At 51.2% G+C, this 22,100-nt stretch overlaps 1 protein-coding gene across 3 annotated transcripts in view; it reads left to right on the top strand.

Annotated features, from left to right (window-relative positions):
• The window catches only part of SCUBE1 (signal peptide, CUB domain and EGF like domain containing 1), a 2,600,196-nt gene that overhangs the window by 1,682,151 nt on the left and 895,945 nt on the right, over positions 1-22,100 (top strand). For all 3 annotated transcript variants that reach the window (XM_069628128.1, XM_069628129.1, XM_069628127.1), the window contains one exon: positions 6,219-6,311. In XM_069628128.1, the coding sequence (XP_069484229.1) occupies positions 6,219-6,311 (93 nt within the window). The remainder of the gene's footprint in view (positions 1-6,218; positions 6,312-22,100) is intronic.

Raw genomic sequence — 22,100 nt, 5'->3', positions numbered from 1 at the left:
CTGAGGCGTCGGGTACCAGAGCTTGCTTCGAGGTCTCCTTGACTGGAGCTTCCCGTAAAAACACCGGGGTACGCCCTGAGGCCTCAGTTGAGGCTGTTGATACCGAACGGAAGTTTGAGGCCCGTCGTGAAGGGGCTTTTACCGGACTCCGGTCTGAGGTCGCTCGTTTAGAGGCTAAGGTGACCAACAGTTCTGAGAGGCCTGTTAAGGTATTGTTGGTGAGATGTGTTCCTCATCGTTCCCATTCTAGCGGTGACTCCAAATCTGTTGAGGGGGCACGGAGTGAGGTCTTCGACAGTAATCGCTCCGTTACCGGCAGTGCCAAGGTCCTTCCTTTGAAGGCTAGTTTGGCTGATAGCATGTCACAGAATCATCCTAGGCCAAACAGTACCGACTCAGCCGAGGTTCCTTGCGTTAAGGCTAAGATGAAGACCCCTGACCCACCTGTGGGGACCCCTGCTTCACTTCCACACGTGTCGCAGTTCTACTCAGGTGCCGAAAAAATGGCGGCCGTTCCCGCCAAGTCCACGGCAGCCATTTAAGATACCTCCCTTACAACTACGCCATCGGCCCTAGGTGTAGGGAGTGGTTTTTCAAGTGAACATCGGTTTCCTTGTGCACATCTGTTTTGTCCAGTTTATGACTGGAACGCTCGGATGCCCCTACTGCACAATGTCGCACTTCCTGCGGCATCGGCACCCTTGATTTATGTGGACACCAGTGGGGAAGGGCCCTCTTGGCAACCCTCTCCCTTGCGTCCCTGGAATTACTCCGCTCATGAGAGGCCTCCTCCAGTCGTGCCTAAATTGTCAGCGGAGGACGTCTTTTTCGGCAAGTTTCAAAGATTTATGCATTCCGACCCCATGAAGGAGTACTTTCGAGGCTTGTTTAGGGAGATATGCCCTGCCTGCGCCGACGGTCCCAGCTGCGGTTCCTGTGGTTCCGCCGGCGCCGCCTTTACCGGCTGGGCCTCCTACAACTCTTCCACCCCTGCCTCCGTTGTCCCCAGTGGACAAGTCTATTGTGGAGCCTGATGCGACTCAGCCTTATCCAGACCTGTCGGACGACGCACAGGGCGATCAGAACAGCGAAGACCAGTCCCGCTCTGTCAGAGCCTTTCACGCCCGGGTGTTGGACATGATGTGTCTGTTGGATGTTCCAGTACCCGAGGCACCCTCTCCGCAGGAGTGCATTCTTTCGGGGGCATTCACCTTGTCTCCTTCGGAGCGTACCGGCTTGTTCTTGCAGAAGGACGTTTTGGCCGAGGTCTGCAAAGTCTGGGAGAAACCACACTCTGGACTGTTTGTCAACAAGAAAATTGACGCACGTTTCAGGCTCTTTCTTTGGAAGAGGTGGCCTTAGCTTCGTGTCCGCCCCCCTCCACCACGGTAGTGGCTGCGGCCACTTTGCAATCCAGACCTGCGGCATCCTCTTCTACGATGGCTACACAGGTTCTAGCCAAAGAGGACAAGCGTCTTGACTCCCCTGGGAGGAAGATTTTCACTAATTCAGCCCTGCAGCTGTATCAAGCCAATGCAGAACTGGTGTTAGCGGGGGCGAATATGAAAATGTTGAAAGGTCTGTCGGAGTTTGGGGAGTTTATTCCCGCTGAAAAGCTAGAAGATTTCAAAGCAGGATTGTCAGATGCCAGGGTCCTGGCGCAGGATTTGCTGGAGGCAGCGGTGCATCATGTCCACACCTCAGCCCGGGGCCTTATGCTTGGCGTGCATACCTCGTCAGGCTTGGCTGCACGCCACCAAGTTCTCTAAGCAGGTGCAGGATAAGGTTTTGGACCTGTCTTTTGATGGCAAGGAGCTCTTTTATTCTACAACAGACGTGGAGCTGACCAATCTCAGACCGCCAATTCCTTGTCTGTCCTGGTAAAACCACCTTTCAGGACGCAGAGATCATTGTCGCAGCCTCGGCCTTCCTCTGGTTTCAGGTTTTTTTTAGATCGAATTGTGTCTCATTGGGAGGCATGGCAGACCATCACCGAGGACCGGTGGGTCTTGTCACTCGCTCGGGCAGGCTTCCGCTTACCCCTTCTCCCTACCCCACCCATCAATCTTCCCTTCCAGCAGTCAGGGTCGCCCTCCCTCAAAGCCGAAATTCAGAAATTACTTGATCTCAGAGCGGTGGAACCTGTTCCCCTAGGGGAGCGAGGGGAGGGCTTCTACTCCCGGCTGTTTACAGTGCCCAAACCCAACCAGGCTGGCCTGTGCACCATTCTAGACCTTTCCCAGTTCAATCTTTCTCTACCCCAAGAGAAATTCAAGATGATCACGCCTTGTCAAATAAAGTCCTCTGCAGAAGGGCGATTGGCTCAACGTGGTGGACCTTCAGGATGCGTATATGCATATTCTGATCTGAAGACTGGAGATACCTACGGTTTTCCGTAGGGGAGGAGCACTTCCAGTTCCGACTGCTCCCCGTTGGCCTCAGCTCGGCACTGCGTGTCTTTACAAAGATGATGTCGGTTATCGCAGCTTATCTTTGGCTTCAGGGTATCCATGTGTATCCGTATTTGGACGATTGGCTGTTGCGCAGTCCTTGCCCGCTGAAAGCCTCGAGCAATCTTCAAACTCTCCTCCAGCTCCTGTTCCACCTTGGGCTGTCGGTGAACTGGCAGAAATCTTCCATGATGGTCTCTCAGGTCTCGACTTTCCTGGGTTTTTGTTGGAACACGATTGACTGCAGAGTTTACCTGACCGGGGACAAAATAGCAGATCTGTTGGCCACGTGTTAGATGTTTGCGCAGTCGGAGAGCATATCGGCCTGGTGGTTCCAGAGGCTTTTGGGCCTCATGGCCTCGTGCATATTGGCTCTTCCTCTTGCTCGGCTCAAGATGAGGCGGACGCAGATTGCTCTTTGGAGTTCTTGGCATCAGGCTGTGGATTCGATTCCGGCTTTCAAGAGAATGGAGCTTGTGTGTTGGTCGTCTCTCAGTAACCTGTCGGTGGGCGCAGGTTTTCAGGACCCCGCTCCGATGGTGACAATCACAACGGACTCCTCCCTTCTGGGGTGGGGGGCGACGTTGGATCTTCTTCAGGTCTCCGACCTCTGGTCACCCCAAGACAAGTTCCTTCATATAAATCATCTGGAGCTTCTGGAGATCTACCTGGCGATCAAGGCGTTCAGGCCGGTCATTGCCAACAAAGTGGTTCGTGTCCGCACGGACAATGTGGTGTCCATGTTTTACATCAGCAAGCAGGGGGGGCACCAAGTCCCCATCTCTTGTGGATCTTGCCATTCAGATTTGGGAATGGGCGGTTCAGCATGGTGTCTGGCTGTTTGCAGTACACATCCCGGGCCAGCTGAACGTTACGGCAGATGCCCTCAGCCGACGAACAATGGTCAGCTACGAGTGGGAATTGAAAGCGGAGGTCCTCTTACAGATATTCCTGTGTTGGGGCACTCGAGAAGTGGACCTCTTCGCAACATCGGCAAACAAGAAACTTCCTCTGTATGCCTCCAGAAATGGGCTGGGAGCCTCCTCTCTGGGAGATGCTCTCGAGATTCCCTGGCACAACATGAGGGCCTATGCTTTTCCGCCTGTGCCTCTGATTCATGGGATGATTTGCAAGCTGAGGAACACAGTGAACTGTTCTCTTCTGCTCATAGCTCTGTGGTGGCCGGCCAGGTTCTGGTTTTCAGAGCTTTAACATCTGTCAGTGTGTGCACCGATCAGGCATCTGTTGGTTCCCGATCTGGTTCACCAGAGAGATCGGCAGCTGTGGCACCCCTTCCCACAATCGTTCAGCTTGGTGGCATGGTGCCTGAGTTCAGATCTTTAGAACATCTCAACCTGTCTGCTGACAACATGTGCATTATTCAGGCAGCCAGGAAGCCCTCGACAAGGTCTCAGTACAGAAGCAAATGGCTTTGTTTCTGTCACTGGTGCTTAGCCAAACAGCTGGACCCCAGGGTGGCTACGATTGACATGGTGCTGTCCTTCGTCTCTCATCTAGCAGAATCGGGCATTCATGTCCTGTCATGCAGGACTTATCTTTCGGCTGTGGCCGACTACCTATCCACGGACCAGTGCTCTTTTTCACTGTCAAATCCAGTGGTTAAAAGGCACTTTGCGAGTCTAATGCGTCTTTACCCTCCTGTTCACAAACCGCATCCGAAGTGGGATCTGAACGTGGCCCTTACGGCCTTGTGCCATAAGACTTTTGAACCAATGGCTACGGTAGATCTTAAGCACCTTTCGTGGAAGGTGTCTTTCTTGGTCGCCGTTACTTCGGCAAGGCGTGTGAGTGAGCTCCAAGCTTTGTCGTTGGAGCATCCCTTCTTGGTTTTCCACAAGGATAAGGTTGTCCTAAGAACAAATCCTTATTTCCTACCAAAGGTGGTTTCTGATTTCCATCTAAATCAGTCAATCTCCCTGCCTGTCTTCCTTCCAAAACCGGCTTCGGAAGTTGAGAGGGTTTTGCATTGCCTGGATGTTAGAAGAGCTCTTAAGTTCTATCTGGACAGAACATCTGCATTTAGGAGTTCTTCTCAACTATTGGTGACCTTTGGTAATCCACAAGGTAAGCAGGCCTCCAAAGTGACTATCTCCAGATGTATTGGCGCCTGTATTATAGAGTCTTACACTGTTCAGGGTCTCCAGCCTCCTAAAGGGATTCATGCACATCTGGTATGGGGCAAGGCAGCTGCTGTTGCCTTTCAAAAGTATGTCTCCTGGTAGACCATCACGAAAGCGGCTACTTGGGCCTCCCCATCGGCTATTTATAAACATTACTGTTTAGACCTGAGCTCCAGATCTGATGCTCAGTTTGGCCAGGCTGTGCTGAAAAACCATTTTCAGTAGGGGGTTTCCATCCACCCGTATTTCCTGTGAGGAGTGCTTGGGAATCTCCCAGAAGTATGGAGGAAAGGGGACGGGACGTAGGAGTATAATAAGGTTACTCACCACAGTGACCACCTTACTCCTAGTCCATAGTCCCCTTTCCTCCATACGCCAGCCCGCCGTCCCCTCTAATAAGGTTCCTCTATTATTGCTTAAAGGTCTCTGACCTAACGATAGAAAAGGACTGATGGGCGATGCACTAGGTGGCGCTAAGGAGGGCGGGGTTACGGCCGCATTGCGTACCCGGGTAAAAAGAGAGGAAGGACACATTTTTTTTTTAAATGTGATGCTTTTTACAAAGTGCTCCGTTCCCGTCCCACAGGACGGAGGAATGTCCCATAAGTATGGAGGAAATGGGACTATGGATATAGGAGTAAGGTGGTCACTGCGGTGAGTAACCTTATTATTTGCCTCTCCAAATGTTACTTCATCCATCCCCTGATGCTCCTTCCCTTCCCACTCCATGCAACTTTTCTCATTGATCCAACATTCGCTACAGTCCAGTATTTCACGCTCATCCTACCCTTTTTCTTGAGGCATGTTGAAGATAACCAGGCTTCCTGCACTTCCACAGTGTAATTTTTTCATGTGCACCTTTACCCTCCCCTTTCACCTAACACACACATACGTTTACCCAGCTAAACCTATTGGCCTTACCAATACTTGTTTCCTTGCTCTACATCTGCTCCAAAAAGTTTAAATAGGAGACAGCCAGACCTACGAGCGAGGTAAGGGCATGTTTTTAGTGATTACGGCACTCCAACAAATATGCTTTCTCTAATTGTACACACCAAGCATGCTTCCTCTCCCAGCACCCATCACTTGTCCACCTTTCGAACAGGCTCTTGAAGTCAAATGAGGTGGGTGTGCAAATTGTGAGCATAGCTGGCTGTTTTCATACACTCAAAACAGAAACATATATGGTACTATCAAGGCATAGAAGACTGCCCTACGAAACGGTAGTGTAACTCGCCCCTTAGTTGATAATAGCAGAAAGTCAAGAGCTAGCAATGTTGGTGTCACCTTGCAGTATTGGTGTCACCGTAATAAAGGTAATGTGATTTTTACCATCTCACTATCGTTTTTTCCTGCTACATATATTCAGGTCTTGAAATCTTGCCTAAGTTAACTACTAACATATGGGTCAAAAAATTAACACTCTGGGCAACCAATTTCTATATTATCTGCAGTGTGTTCACATCTTTCTGTAAATGTAGTCTAAACTGCACCCCATAGTGTAAATGAGGTTTCATTGATGATTTATAGAGCAGTTCATTTAAATTCTTGCATACATATGTCGTTAAGTACAGTAGTGTACAAAGCAGTTTTATATTCAACCCTTTTTCTCCCAACTTTTCCTTAGGTTCAGAAAACAGTTACACATTAAGTTGTGGGGTTCCGGTACAGCATGGCAAATCACATATGAAAAGGAACACAACCGTTCTCAGCTGTGGAGGTAAACAGCCTTACTTAAGTGCAACACCTATTGTGATGTTTTATTTTCTATATGTATTTTCATTTTATGTAAGAACTAATTAGGACTAATTAAGGGTGTGAAGTGTAAATACCTCCCCTGTCTGTACTGCACTGTAGTTTAGTAGTGTTTGATGGTTCATTGTGTGTTCAATGTTATTGTAGAATTTTTGTAGCCCGAACTTCACAACTAATCTAGGACTACAGTACAAGACACCAGGAATCTACCCCTCTCTCCTGGTCTGACCACTCTCTCCTCTCCTCTCACCTTATGCTCCCCGGTCCGCTGTTGAGTGCCCGCACTACCAGTCTCTTTCTCCGTCATTCCACCAATGATGTGTTCACCGATACCTTCATTCCTCCTCCTGCCCCTGCCTTTGACTCTCCTACAGACTCTGCTCTGGCTAACCTCCATCTCTCTATCTCAAACACCTTGGACATCTTTGCACCTATCATGAGGATCCGCATGAAGGCTGCCTCCAAATGCAACTCTGGGCATGACTCCAACTTGGTAGCTTTGAAACACAGGTACAAAGCTTCTGAACGGAAGTGGCAGGCCTCAGGTTCATCCTCTGACAAACTGGCCTGCTGTCTGTTCCAAAGGCAATATCGTCTCACCATCTGTTCCAAGAAGAGGGCTCATCTCCAGGCCAGCATAACTGGGGCTACCAATAACATGGCTTAACTTTTTCAAATCTGCAAGGAAATTGACAATCCTACTGCAGCCCCCCCAACCCCTGCTCCTCCTCCCTCTGCACTGCACTGGCCTCTCACTTCTCCTCCAAAATTCAAGACATTCTGCCCTCTGTCATCCACCCCCCCGTCCTATGTTGCCTCCCTTGGCCTTGCTATCCCTTCCCACATACTCTCCTCCTCCTTTCCCATTGCACCGGACGAGGCCTTTAGTGTAGTCCACTATATAAAAGTCTCCTCTTAAACAGGATCTCACCTGTTCCTCCAGAACCATCAAGGACAGCATTGCCTCTCTCGCCCCAGTCTTGGCTTACTTCTGTAACCAATCCTTTGCCACTGGATCCTTCCCTCAACCCCTCAAGCACTCCCTTGCGCACCCTCTCCTAAAAAAAGGAGTCTGCCGACCCCTCTTGCCTGGCTAACTATCACCCTATCTCTCTCACCCCTTTCTTGGGCAAACTCATGGAGAAGATGGTCCTCCCCCAAATGACCCTTCACACTGAAGCGACTGGCTTGCCTCCATGACCACCAGTCTGGTTCCAGCGCATACAGGGGCACGGAAACTGCTCTTCTGAACACCCATGAAGACCTGCTTTCAAAGCTGGATTCTAACTCCCCCTCGGTTCTGATCCTCCTCGATCTTTCTTCTGCCTTTGACAAGGTCAGCCACTCCATCCTCTTAAATCGTCTCCATGATACAATAGGCATCACGGACCTTGCACTGGCGTGGCTGGCCTCTTTCCTTTCAAACCGTCCCTCCCAAGTGCAATTGGGCCCTTTCCTCTCCTCCACCTCACTCTTTACCTGTGGCAGCCCTCAGGGCTCTATCTTATCGCCATGGCTCTTCAACATCTACCTAGCCCCTCAGGCCCAGTTGATCTTCACCTACGCTCCTCACTTCCTGTGTTATGCTGATGACACACAACTTTCCTTTAAGCTTCCATCTTCTACCTCCTCTCCTTCTTCTCTCATACCTGAATGTCTGACAGCTATTCTGGCATGGTAATCTGCCAATGATCTCTGTCTTAATGCCAGTAAGACAGAGATCCTTCGCATTAGGACGCCTGCTCCCTGTCTTCCCCCACTCTCTAGCCACCTTCCTTAGGCCCAATCCCTTACCCTCCTGTGAGGAAAAAAAAAACCTTGGGGTCATCTTTGATTACTCCCTCTCTTTCTCGCCACACATCACAGACCTTTCCAAGAAGTCCAACTTTCAGCTTCACCTCCTCAGAGGCATTCTCACTTTCCTCACCTTCCCCCAGAAGCTCAACGTTTCCAGAGCTCTGGTCATCTCTAGGCTGGAATTCACAAAAATGGGGGGGCAAAGTGCGAGTTGGCAGGGAGATGCCCTTACTCTATATACTTTGTAACACGAGGAATTAGGGCAAAACACAACTGCGGTGTGATTTGGTTACAGCCTAAAATGTTTGATTTCCAATAATACAGGAGAATACAACAACCTGTTTTTTGGATAAAACCACTATGGTTGAGGGCATAAATATTTTCCAAGAGAAAGGAGAGCTGCTGTTGAAGACAACAGCTGTAACAAGGCTGTGGAGTAAGACAGCGAAAGATATGGTGTAGTTCTGACTGTCCCTTCCTCCCATCCACATCTCAACCTATGATGCGCTATGTGCCGCCTACAAACAGGGAAAAGGATAAGAAATAAACTACTTACTTCTATTCATTGGAAAGCATTCAGCCTTGTTCCAATCATGCCCAACATCCACTCTCTTCCACTATGTGTCTGTATTGGAAGAGACAAATAGCCAGACAATAGATCGGTGCATTAATGGTTTGATGGACAAACATCCACTGGGTTATACGTGACTTTAATGACCAAGGGATTGTGTGTAAACCACGTGCACCGGAGTTAAAAAAAAAAAAGACACAAAATACAAACACTCCAAGTTTGTGTCACAAACCAACATAAAGACAATACACACTCCACTTGGCGTTGTTCAAGATATTGGTATTAAAGCATCAAGTGGGGTGAAGTAAAAAATTGCTCACATACAGAAAGTTAAGTTGGTGTCTATATAGTGTAGCAATTACTGTCTACCGGTTTCAGTGGCATCGTGTGTGTTATGGCCACTTTCTTCAGGACAGTCTTTTGGTATTCTACAACAGGGTCGGTCTAATCAGAACCTACCAGGTGTCAGAATCTAAAAAGAAGGCGGGATTGCACTTTACCACCTCCTTTATATGTCTTGGGGCTGGAACAGACGAGTGAACCTGTGTGTGCAAAACAAAATGCACAGTAGTCACCATTTGGCTGTTAACGGCCAGTATATGGCTTTTGAATAAGCAGTTCTGTTAATGCCATTCATTTTCTAAAAACACAACTGATGGTGTGATTATCTCCTCTATCATAAATGCAGATACAATGTCATACATTTCTACCTAGGATCCACTCGTTTTTATGTATATCCAAAACTTGTTTACTAGTTTGGGCATAAATTCTCCAGTGTCTCATTCTCATGATAGTACAAGATTACCGGATTTCTACAGTACATTGCACGCCATTTTGACCAGAGAAGTGTACCAACTAACCTGGATATGGAAAGTTGGTTGTCCTTGTTACAATCCCATATGGATCATCTGGGTTCAGAGAATGATATCCCAGATCGAAGGGTGGTGATCCCTGGTCCTGATGGGAGATGGAAAAGGAGGGTGGGGCAAGACATAAACAGGCATCCGTTACGTTTGTTAATGCCAAAATTGCCTGTCCAAGAAGAGTGTCTATGTTCCCACAACACGGGGTGGTGTGGCTACTTGAGCCAAGTCCCAGACCGTGTTGCGTGTGCCACACGCTAAGTGTCTTTTCCATGGCGCGATTACAAGGGTCTTACCTTTCTGCTTAGTCTGCAGCGGCTTCGTCCCAGCTCCTGTGTGTTTCACGGTGCCGGTGTGGAAGCCCGTTGTTTAATGAATCGGGAGTCACGTGATGTCTGCTACGTGCGTCACGTGTTGTTAAAAACGTGCAGTCACATGACCCGGAAGTCAGGCAACTGTCCTCATAGTTCAAATATATCGGGAAGGTGAAGTTTCTATTTAATACTCGAGTGTTCTCACACAAAACATCAACAATTTGATTCAATTTGACTCGATAGACATAACTTAAAGGTGATTTTGATTTTAATTTTGTTTGTTATGGCCGTCCCATTATTAAGGAAGGGCCTCTCTAGGCTGGACTACTGCAACAGCCTCTTCCTCAATCTGCCTCTTTCATCCCTTCGCCCCCTTTAATTAATCCAGAATAGCGCTGCACAACCGGCTCCGGTGACTTCAAGGATCAAATTCAAAACTCTTTGCATAATCCACAAGGCAGTCTGGGGCCCGGGACCTCTCTACATCCAGCTTTCTTTCCCCAAATACCTCTCTGCTAGAGTTCTTCGGCCCTTTAGCTCTAACTCTCTGCAGGTCAGATGTTTCTCTAAGCAGAGAGTGGGAGGTAGACCCCTTTCCTCGGTAGGCACCTCCCTCTGGAATGGCCTGCCTACCTCCCTCAGACTTGAGCCGGATTATCTTAGTTCCGGAAACTGCTCAAGACCTTCATTTTCTCCTCTTCCTTCCCCCTCCCTTCCCTTGTTAATCATCCCTTTGCCGCTGTGACTGCTGTCTGGTCTCTTCTGAGTCATACAGGGGCCAGACCTTCACCGACTAGTCTCTCCCAGCATCCCTTACTAGCACTTGCCCTTTGGCATCCTTCCCCAGACTAGCCCGAATCTGGTCAACCTTGTCCATTGCAATTGTCTTCCCTTCTTTTCACCTGTCCCCTGGTACTGGCCCTCATGCCCCCCCGCCTTAGCACTTGCCCATGCCCCCTTTACCCCATTCCTGCACTCCCCCCCTACTCCACTTCCCCCAGCACTTTTATCACCTTTGTTCTTTTGCACTTACACAGTAGGATTGTCACAAGACCACTATAACCATCACTGTTGTTACTTTGTTACTGTCGTTACTTTTTCCTATGTCCGCCTGCCCCCATTTTTTGTCTTGTGATGCCTGGAAACACTTGTGTATAGGCACCATACAAATGTCCAATAAATAAATACTGGCCTGACCCTGACTTCGGACAAAAGAATTTGGGACACGGAAAGACAATAATCAAAATGGGACTACGTGGAGTTGTTCACTAAAGGATTAATACTAATGTAAGAATAAGCAGGCAACAAAAGTAGGTTGTATGATACTTTTCACCATGCAATACCTCCACCTGGCTTTGACAGATCGTGCCCAGAGGCAGAGGTGTTGCTAGGGGACGGCTGAGGGGGCTATAGCCCTGGGTCTTTTTGTTGTAGCCCAGGATAGAAGCTGAGGGGTTAGCCCCCAGTCCCGACAGTCCCAAAATTAACGTAGCCCCAGGTCTTTTTCCAGACCTAGCAACACCCAGAGGGTAGTTTTTAGTTGTGGTCCAGCGGTCCATATGTTAGGGAGAATTCTCTGTATAGGCTAATTTCCCAAACCTAGTGAGTCCCCATGCAGCTTTGCTGGATTTTTGGGGTTTATTTGTTTCTCCTGCTAAGTGTGAGACTCTTTTTCTCCCGCTCTTAGACATAATTTGAGATATCCTTTGACTTTTGTAATGTGTTTTATAGGCTATGGGTTCTTTTACTCCATAGGGTTTCATGTGTTTTTGGTAAGTGTGTTACACAGCACCCTCAGTGCAGTAACACAGGGGTGTCATAGTGACCCCCAAACATAGACTCCACACCCTGGGACTGACTACTGTCTCCCAGGGCATGTAAAGTCACCATTGACTTTTCTAGTCTTAAATTGTGAACAGAACCAGTACAAACCATCATATTGTGGAAGTACTGATAGGGGTAATTAGATTGCCCCTGGGTCTGTTTTTCGAGGGGGCACTGTGCAGTCCCCCCTCGTCGAGTTTCTGGCTGGTTGCAGTGGTTACCACGCAAAATATTCCACCAGAATATTTCCTATGGGATTTTCCCATTCATTTTAAACGCACCACTTTTTTGGTGCAATGTTAAAGATACCGCCAGGTTATTTATTTAATATTTATTCACCGGTTAGGTCTTTTTGCCAGGACTCGGTTTTAAAATGGCGTTTGTGTTCGCCTCTGTAACTCCAACCCAAGTCGAGCCCTTTGTTCCACTTTTGGTGGGCTTCTGCACAGAAGCCACCAAAAGTGGCGCCACTCTGTCTGGGTCTACAGGATGTGTGGGAGGGGAGATTAGGCACCCTGGACTGAGTTGCCTCTGCAACTCAAGTCGCACTCTTGTGTGATTGGCCCAGTGGTGAGCCGCACGGCTCACCACTTAGCATGTTTGAGTGACAGCTAGGACTGATGAATGGGGGTTTTCTGCATAAAAGCAGGGCTTTGGGGACTGGAACTTCAGAAGTCGCCACAGGACCAAAGAATCCGAAGAGGGAGAAGCTGAGCCAACCTGCAACGACGACACCACCGGTGGAGCCCTGCTGAACCGCCTCACCAATTCCCGATGACAGAGAAGATCTTCATCCCGGAGAGTCTTCTTCCTTTGAACTGGTGGGGATAACCAGTTCGCCCTCTTTTCGCCTTCCTGGATCATCTCGTGGTCGAATCGCCCGTGCCAAGCACCCCGGCGGCCTGATAGCCACACTTCACCACTACCGCGAGTAAAAGGGTAGTACCCTTTAACCGGGAAACTCCGCGGCTGGTTTCTTCCCTGGCAGTGCAACGACATCCAGCTTTCCTCCACGCCGAGATCTTCTCTTCCCCAGGATAAAGCACCGACTTGCACCCGCTGCCAGGAACAACTGCCCCCGCTGGAGCTTTTCCACCATTTCAGGTACTGTTTCCCGCCTGGTCTCCCTTGCAAACAGACTGTTCAAGGTGTCCTGTAAATCCTTGACTCTCTATCCTGGGGTGACCTGGGACCTGTTAACTAACTTTCTCTGAACTGATTCAACTCTTTTTGAACTATCTGCAAAGACTTTTTAAGTATAATTCAACTGTGTGATCTTGGACACATTCCGCCTTGCTCTCTCCAAGAGTGGGCCTGGCCTATGAACTTTCTTGCTCTACAGTAGACTCTGCCTTTCCTGACTTGCTGTGGTTCTTTTAAAAGTGTTGGTATTGTGTGCTTTCCTAATTCTGCCTTTTCCCTCCCTTTTCAACTAACGTATTGGAGTGCCATCTTAGGTTAAGCGCTCACCTCTGTCTGCAAATAAGTGGTGTTTTAACTAAGACTTGTTCAATAAGTAATCAGGGATGTACATATATTGATAGTGACTGTGTTTGAACTTTCTTGCCATATTAGTGTTAGTGTATTTTACAAGTGTGTTTTTAAATAAATAATTATATACTTTTCTCCAGCATGGGGTCTGGCATGGATTCACATGCTCATGAATATTCCCCGTCGTCAGGCTGGGAATCCTCGGTAAAGAAAAAACCAGTATCAGTTTCGTTTCTGATCTGTCTTTCGTAGTAATAACCAATCACTGGTCTCTGCGTCATACTGACCACAGCCAATGACTGCCCTCTACCTAAGCACCGCCTCTGGCAGCCATCTTCAGATTTTTACCGCACGTTCATGTGTTGGGATCCTCGTGCTATTGCTCTCGAGCGTTAGTGCTATTTTTCGCGCTTTTTCACAAAAAACTTCGATTCTTTCGGTCAAAAGAGCCTCAAGCTCCACCGATCCTACATCCGATCAACGGGGACCCGTGTCGGATTCGTCTGCACCCCTCAAGGGTGAAGATTTCGTCGAGCTACACTTCAGAGGACTCCAGAAGCTTCTCAGGCCCGGTCTCGGAGATGGCCCAGGAGAAGGGAAGCTCGACGCCCGGAAAGCTGTTCAGGGTCTGCCCTGGATGCCAGCTGCAGAACGTCTTTAAGGAGGACGAACACTCTTTCTGCCTTTACTGCCTTCATGAGGACAAGACGCACGTGGAGAAGGACTGTGCGTTTTGCGGCAACATGTCGGAACGGACCATGAAGGACCGCCATCAACGTCTCGCCAACTGGCTGGAGGGTAAGAGCCCGTCTGGCGAGAAGAAGAAGAAATCCGAGCGGTCTTCTAAGACCTTTGAGGGCGCCCCGGTGACGGGGGCCCAACATAAGGCTAAGCACCGCGAGTCCGCTGGCACCGGGAGCGCCGAACGGTCGGGCTCTACGGGCGCCAGGCAGGGCGCACCCTCCCCGGCACCATCAACCACGAGCCAACGCTCTGGGTCGGGTAAGAGGAAGGCCGAGCACCCGGCGAAGCTCCTGGAGAGGCCCCGGTCGAGCTCTAAGGCAGAGGAGGAGCGTGGCAGTGCCCCCTCCCTCAAGGATAAGGCGGTGAGCGCACCTAAGGTGGTGAAGGCCTTGATCCATCCGACCAAGCCCTCTATCGAAACGGTCGCGGCGGCCCTGGCTCAGCCTGTGGAGGCTGCACCAGTGGTGGCGACCTCGGGGCCCAGAATCTCCCTGCCTCCTCGGAGGGAGTCTTCTTTTGTGCCCATCGATAGGACCCGCGTGAAACCCTCCGTGGGGAAGAAGAAGGGGGGGCAGGGCGTCGTCGTAGATTCGGCCTCAACCTCAGAAGAGGAGCTGATCGAGGTCTTAAGCCACGGCCTAGGCGTGGAAGAAGGCCAGCCCGTCGGAATGGACCCCGACGCAGGTGACGACGACGACATCGTCGAGGATACCGACGGGGCCCCTGCTCGCCCGTCGGATTCCCCTCTGCCAGCGCCGCAAGACAACTCGGCGGCCATTTTGTTGGCCATACAGCCCTTATGCTCCGAGATAAGGACGAGGCTACCGTTACCGACGGAGGAACCTCTCCCGTCGGGGGATCCAGAACCGGGACCTTCTGGTGTTCCCCCTACCAAGAAAAGAAGGATCCATCCACCACCTCCTTTTCAACCGTCGCGCCCCGTCCAGCCCTCCTCCCCGTCCACCCGAGGGGATGATACGGGGACTGACACGGCAGCGACGGGTACGGACGACGAGGCATACGACGAGGATATTCCGTCGTCGCCTCCCGCCAGGGCTTCTCCGCCCGACGAGATCGGATCTTTCCACTCCATGATCTCCAGGGCTTCCGAGCTTTTCCAACTCTGCCCTGAGGAGAAGAAAAAGGAAGGCTTCCTTTATCAGCGGCGCGAGGCCAAGAGGAAGACGGTCCTCGCAGTGCCTCTGTTGGACGACATTTGGGATGAGGGCCTTTCCCTCCTCAAGAACCCTTCCACGACGCCAGCTAGAAGAGACCGGTACGAGAAAAAGTACCGGGTCCCGGACACGGCCCCCCTGTGCCTCCGGGCGCAGCCTACCCCGGATTCCGTCGTCTCCGCGGCAGCCAGGAAGAAAGTGGGGGGGGGTGCGGCCTCCACATCGACTTCCCCGCCGGACGGCGAGGGAAAGAAATTGGATGCTATGGGACGTAGAGTCATCTCGTCGGCAGCGATGACGATTAAAGCGGCCAACGCCTTGGCTATCGTGGCTCGCTACGACAGGGAGCTCTGGTACAAGATAGCTCCCCTGCTGGATTTTCTGCCGGACGACAAGAGGGCGGAGGCCCTGGAGATCCTGCAGGAAGGTGAGGTGGCCTCGGACCACACCATCACCGTGGCGACGGACATCGCCGACACTGGGTTCCGCCAGCTGGGCAACGGCGTTTGCCTTCGACGTCGTGGATGGCTCAAAGCTACGGACTTCCGGCAGGACGTCCAGACCAGAGTCCTGGACATGCCCTTCGACGGGAACAACCTGTTTGGGAAGACAGTGGACGATTCCCTTCAGGCCATCAAGGCGGATACTGAGACGGCCCGGGCCCTTGGAGTTCTGCAGCAACGACGGACGCCCTTTCGGAGCAGCGGAGGCAAGGGCGCCTCCAAAGGTTCCGGCGGCGGTTTCGCTTCCTACCGTCAAGCGGCCCGCTCGTCGTCGCAAGAGGCCTACAGAGGACGAGGCAAGTCTAGCGGACCCCGCCGTCGTCGCCAAGGAGGTCAAGGCGGCAAGGCCGCGTCCAAGCAGGATTGAACCGGCCGTGGGGTCGGGCCCCCACCGAAGCACCCCGGTGGGAGGCCGGCTGGCGGGCTTCGTCAGCGTGTGGGAGTCCATCTCCACCGACCGTTGGGTGCTGGACGCCCTGGCCCGGGGCCACGCGCTCGAGTTTCAAAGAAGGTGCCCGCGCGTCCCCCCCGTGGCCAGGAAAGAACTTCACGTCCCTCAACTTCTCCTGGAGGTAAAGGCGATGCTCAGGAAGGGCGCCATCGAACTCGTCCCAAAGAGGCTTCGGGGCTCCGGAGTCTACTCGAGATACTTCCTCGTGAAGAAGAAGACGGGAGGATGGCGCCCCATCCTAGACCTGCGACGTCTGAACAAGTTCATCAAGGCGCAGAAGTTCCGGATGGTCACCCTCCAGCACGTCCTGGGTCAGCTGGAGGAAGGAGACTTCCTATCGTCGTTGGATTTGGAGGATGCCTACTTCCACATTCCCATCCTAAAGGGGCACCGAAAATTCCTCAGGTTAAGGGCGTCATTACCAGTTCAAAGCCCTTCCCTTCGGACTACGGTCGGCACACAGGGTATTCACCAAGTGCCTCGCACCGGTGGCGGCGCAGCTGCGCCGCGAGGGGATTCACGTCTACCCCTACCTGGACGACTGGCTCATCCGCGCCAAGACGAGGGAGCTCGCCGTGGTCCACACGGCAAGGACCGTCCAACTCCTCACGGACCTGGGATTCTCCGTGAACTACGCCAAATCCCACCTGGTGCCCGCGCAAGTCGCACTGTTTCTGGGAGCGAGGCTCGACACAGTGTCCCTTCTGGCCTCCCCGTCGGAGGAGAGGACCAGGACCATCTTGGGCAAGGTGCAACAGAGGTTGGTGGCCGACGCGGCCAAAGTGAGGTCCATCAAGTCCCTCCTCGGGATGATGTCTTCCTGCATCTACCTCATTCCCATGTGCAGGCTCCGGATGCGCCCGTTGCAAGAATTCCTGGATGCGCGCTGGATCCAGACGACGGGCAGCTTCGAGGAAAGGATCAAGCTCGACGAGAGCTTCCGACGAGCGATACGGTGGTGGGGCACCCGCGCGCATCTGACGGCGGGCATGGACTTCCAGACCCCAGCCCACCAGGAGACTGTGACCACGGATGCCTCCCTGGAAGGGTGGGGAGCGCACACCGAAAATCTGCACGCAAGGGGACTCTGGCTCCCGACGGAGAAGTCCGTGCATATCAACGTCCTGGAGCTCCGTGCAGTGTTTTGGGCCCTCAGGTCCTTCCTTCCGTCCCTCAAGGGCAAGGTGGTGAGGATCTTCACCGACAACACCACCACCATGTTTTACATCAGGAAACAGGGCGGAACCAGGTCCCCAGCGCTGTCCAAGGAGGCGCAGGACCTGTGGCATTGGGCCGTCGCCCAAGGGATTTTTCTGGTGCCGTTTCATCTGGCAGGGATAAAAAACACCATCGCCGACTCACTCAGCAGGGAGCTGCGCTCGTGCCACGAGTAGGAACTACGGCAGGATCTGGTGGATCGCCTCTTCCGACGGTGGGGCACACCCCAGATCGACCTGTTCGCGACGGCGACGAACACCAAGTGCCGGAGGTTCGCCAGCAGGTTTCCCCAGACGAGGAGCATGGGCGATGCTTTCTCGTTCCCCTGGGAGGGCCTGTTCCTCTACGCGTTCCCTCCCTTGCCTCTGCTAATCCGGCTCGTCAACCAGCTCAAGAGGTCACGGTGCAGGATGATCCTCGTCGCACCTGCGTGGCCGAGGCAGATATGGTTCCCGGACTTGCTGGACTTGTCAGCGTCCCCGCCAATCAAGCTGCCGGCGGACGCGGATCTACTCTCCAGGGAAGGTGGCGCCATCCTCCACCACGACCCGAAGGCGCTGAACTTGCAGGCCTGGCTCCTGCAGCGCTAGAGTTTGGAGGATACGACATACCGGCCGATTGCAGAGAGGTTCTTGCAAAGGCCAGGGCGTCCTCGACTCTTAAATGCTACGGACACAAATGGAAGAGGTTCTCTGTCTGGTGCCACGCACAGAAGATTAACCCTCTACGGATTACGGCCCCCCAAGTACTGCCGTACCTGCTGACGCTGGCCAAAGCTGGACTGGCACACGCGTCCATCAAGATTCATCTTGCTGCGATCTCCCGATACACCAGAACCACGGGGCGGACGTCCTTGTGGTCTCATCGTCTGGTGAAAGAGTTCATGAAGGGACTGTTCAGATCGTTCCCGCCGGTGAAGGCTCCGGCCCCGGCGTGGGAGCTCAACGTGGTGCTGACCAAGCTCATGGGACCTCCGTTCGAGCCTCTGCACTCGGCCCCGTTGAAGTTTCTATCGTGGAAAACAGCTTTTCTTGTGGCCATCACCTCCGCACGACGAGTGGGAGAGATCCAGGCCCTTTCCTGCAAGGCCCCGTACTTGACTTTCCACGACACGAGGGTAGTGCTCAGGACGCACCCCTCCTTCATGCCCAAGGTACCGTCGGACTTCCATGTCAACAAACCCTTGGTGTTACCTGTGTTCTTCCCGTCGCCTTCGTCGCCGGCTGAGAGGACTTTGCACTCGCTGGATGTAGCTAGAGCGCTGAAGTTCTACGTGGACCGCACGAAGGGTTTTCGGAAGACGTCACAACTCTTTGTGAACTTTGGACCTGTCAATCAGGGGAAGGCTCTCTCGAAGGCTTCCATCTCCAGATGGCTCTCCGGCTGTATCATGTGCTGTCACCGGTTGGCAAACCGACCGCTGCCTGGCCGTCCGAGAGCCCATTCCACCAGAGCGATCGCAGCTACCACGGCGTTCCTATCTGGTGTGCCCCTGCTGGACATATGCAGGGCTGCTACGTGGAGGTCGACGCACACCTTCACGAAATTCTACTGCGTCGACCGGGATTCCAGGGAGGAGTCCAGGGTCGGCCAAGCAGTGCTGCGCAACCTGTTCGCCTGAGGTGAGCCTGGTGAGGAGGTAAGATGCTTAATGTTGAGTTGATGTGATGCTTAATGTTGAGCCTTTGCCACCTCCCGTGGTTGTGCATGTGTGTACTGCTATGTATTCTTTATTCATGAGCATGTGAATCCATGCCAGACCCCATGCTGGAGAAGGAACAAGTTACTTACATGTAACTGTTGTTCTCCAGCAGGGGTCTGGCATGGATTCACATGCGAACCCTCCCGCCTACCCCTCTGCGGCTCTTCACTTGGTCATACTGCCACTTCACGTGCTTCCAAATCTGAAGATGGCTGCCAGAGGCGGTGCTTAGGTAGAGGGCAGTCATTGGCTGTGGTCAGTATGACGCAGAGACCAGTGATTGGTTATTACTACGAAAGACAGATCAGAAACGAAACTGATACTGGTTTTTTCTTTACCGAGGATTCCCAGCCTGACGACGGGGAATATTCATGAGCATGTGAATCCATGCCAGACCCATGCTGGAGAACAACAGTTACAGGTAAGTAACTTGTTCCTTATACCAAAGCTCTGGTCAGTGTTTGCTTGTGCTACTGTATCTTTGTACCTATTTTGTATACTCTATATACTGTCTAACTCTTCTTGAGAGAAGTCTGGCTGCTCAGCCACAGCTACCAGGTAAATCTGGGTGGTACAGACTGCTACCAATTGGGTTTACTGCCAACACCTGTAGTCCTAAGCCTTTTGCAGTGATCCCTAAGGGAACTGCACAGGTTTCTGCCTAACACTGGTGTACAGCGGTGGGATTTGTATTGAGTATACATTTTAGTGTGCTTATAGATACCTTAGTGCAAATAACCACAAAGATTAGCACTAAAGAGTTTATTTTCTAACCTGTCAACTATGGAAAGTTATAGTCAAGAGTCCTTTGCTACAAAAACTGCTGATTGTTTAAGAGTTCTCTGTAAGCATAAGAATCTCCTGACTAAAGCCAAGAAAATGGAGCTAATAGAAAGGTTGTTAGCAAACCAAAGTCTGGATGGTGGTTCAGAGGAACCTACCACTCCAGCAAATGTAGATAACAGTAATAATATTGATATTGATCAAAGTATTGATAATCTTGGGTCAGAACCAGAAGAGGAGGGTGAGGATGATGAAGTTGTCCCCCCTAGGCCACTGCCTGCTCTACCAGCTGTACCTACTGGACCTTTGCCAGGTCCCACATTTAGTCCTCAATATCTGGAACTAGAGAAAATGAAACTTGAATTGGAGTTTAAGAGACTTAATACTCAAGCAGAACAAAGACACCAAGAACTGAATCAAGAACTAAGGCTCAGAGAAATGGATCTTAAGCATGAGCTAGAGATGAAGAAATTGTCTGTTGGAAATGCTTCTCTCTCCGGATCCTCTAGGAGTTCCAGTCCCAAAAGACCCCGGATGCCTAAAGAGATTAAGGGTATGTATGAGCCTAAGTTGAATGTGTTGGATTGGTTGGCTATGTTCGAGTATAATCATGGGCTCCAGGACATCTCAGGGAATGAGTTACTTCCCTGGTTGTTCTCTAGGCTCCCCCCTGTGGCATCTGATGTGGTAATGGAGTTGGGGGAGGTGGATAAGAAGGATTATGAATGTGTGAAGCTAGCTTTGATAGCTAGATTTGGGAAGACCCCTTCCCGGTACCTTAAGAGGTTTAGGACCCTCAAAAAGCATGATGGTACCCCTTGGGCTACCTGCGTGAGTGAAAGTTTGAAGAAGTTAGAGGGATGGATTAAGGGTTACAAGGTGAACACTTATGAGGGAATGAAGAATCTTGTGATGTTGGAGTCAATTTATGATGCCTGCTCTCCTGAGCTCAGACAGCACTTGGCTGATTCAAAGGAATTAGATTCCAGAAAACTAGCTAAGGCTGCTGACTTGTGGGTTGCCAACAGGGCTACTCACAAGGACTCTGGGGTAACTCAGAAAAAGGATGAGGGGAAACAGCCTAAAAAGGACTCCAAAGAAAATTCTAATAATTCCAATCCCAAAGAGGGCCCCAAACAAAACAATAAGGGTAAGCCACAAGGGAAACCGAATCAGGCTAGTGTACCTTCTGGTGCCAAACCAGAAGGAGGTCAGAGCAAGCCACCATTCCAGAAAGCATTTGGTAAATGCTATGTTTGTAGCTCGCCTGACCATGTTAAAGGGGATCCCAGAGGAAAGGGTAAACCTTCAGGGGTCCATACTGTCTCCTTAGCCTTCGCTCCAGAGGAGGAAGTACATGTTGCCAGTGGAAACTTTCTGTTATTAGCTGATGAACCCATTGGAGTCTCAGCTAGTGTTTCTTTAGTGTCTCTGGAGTTGTGGGAACAACAGAATTTAGATGTATATAATTCTATCCCAGATAATACTAAAGAGTATTATAAGGACAGTGTACAGGTGAATGGCCAGGAGACTCCTGCCATTAGGGACACTGGGGCCAGCATAACTGTGGTGGATAAATCATTTTTTCAGGCAGAAGATGTTGCTAAGGCACCCAAAGGCCTCACCAAGTTAGCTGGAGGGCCTGTGCAGATGCTTCCCCAATTACCAGTTCTCATCGAGTGTAATGACATGACTGTGAAGATACCTGTAAGCCTACAAAGTGAGGTTCCAGGAAGGGTTATGTTGGGAAATGACCTGATGACTCTTGGAGTAGTGTCACACACCCACAGACCTCCTAGTAGAAGGTTACAGGAGCTCACCAGACCTGCAAGGGAGAGAACCATCAGAGGTACTCCCAAGGAGATGATGAAGAATCACTCCTACTCCACTGAAGTTACAACTTGCTATCTCTGAACAACAAGAAGCAAAGGTGAAACCCAAGACTTCCAGGAAACAGCCAGCAGCAAGCACTCCAGTGCTTCCAACAAGGACTTCCCCTAGGTTGTCCAAAATTACACCTGTAACTCCACCTCCAGCTGAGGCTGAGAGGGAGGTACAACCCTGTGTGGTTGAGCTAGACTCTGAAGAGGAGCTAGTGCAAGGCCAAGAACTCATTGGAGATCTGGATCCTGTTGACCATCCTGAGCTGCAGTCTTTACTGGCAGAAGGTGGACCCAACAGGGCAGACTTCAGTAAGGGACAGAGAGAATGTCCAACTCTGGAAGGTCTTTGCCAAAAGGCAGCTTCTCAGGCTGATGGGTAAGAGCCCGGGAAGTATAGGTTGCACTGGGAAGATGGCCTCTTCTACCGTGAACCGA

This window comes from Ambystoma mexicanum, chromosome 12 (assembly GCF_040938575.1).
Source record: "Ambystoma mexicanum isolate Mex_15411 chromosome 12, UKY_AmexF1_1, whole genome shotgun sequence".
NCBI lineage: Eukaryota > Metazoa > Chordata > Amphibia > Caudata > Ambystomatidae > Ambystoma > Ambystoma mexicanum.
The sequence above is the reverse complement of the archived record's forward strand: the minus strand, read 5'-3'. Positions and strand labels throughout refer to the sequence as shown.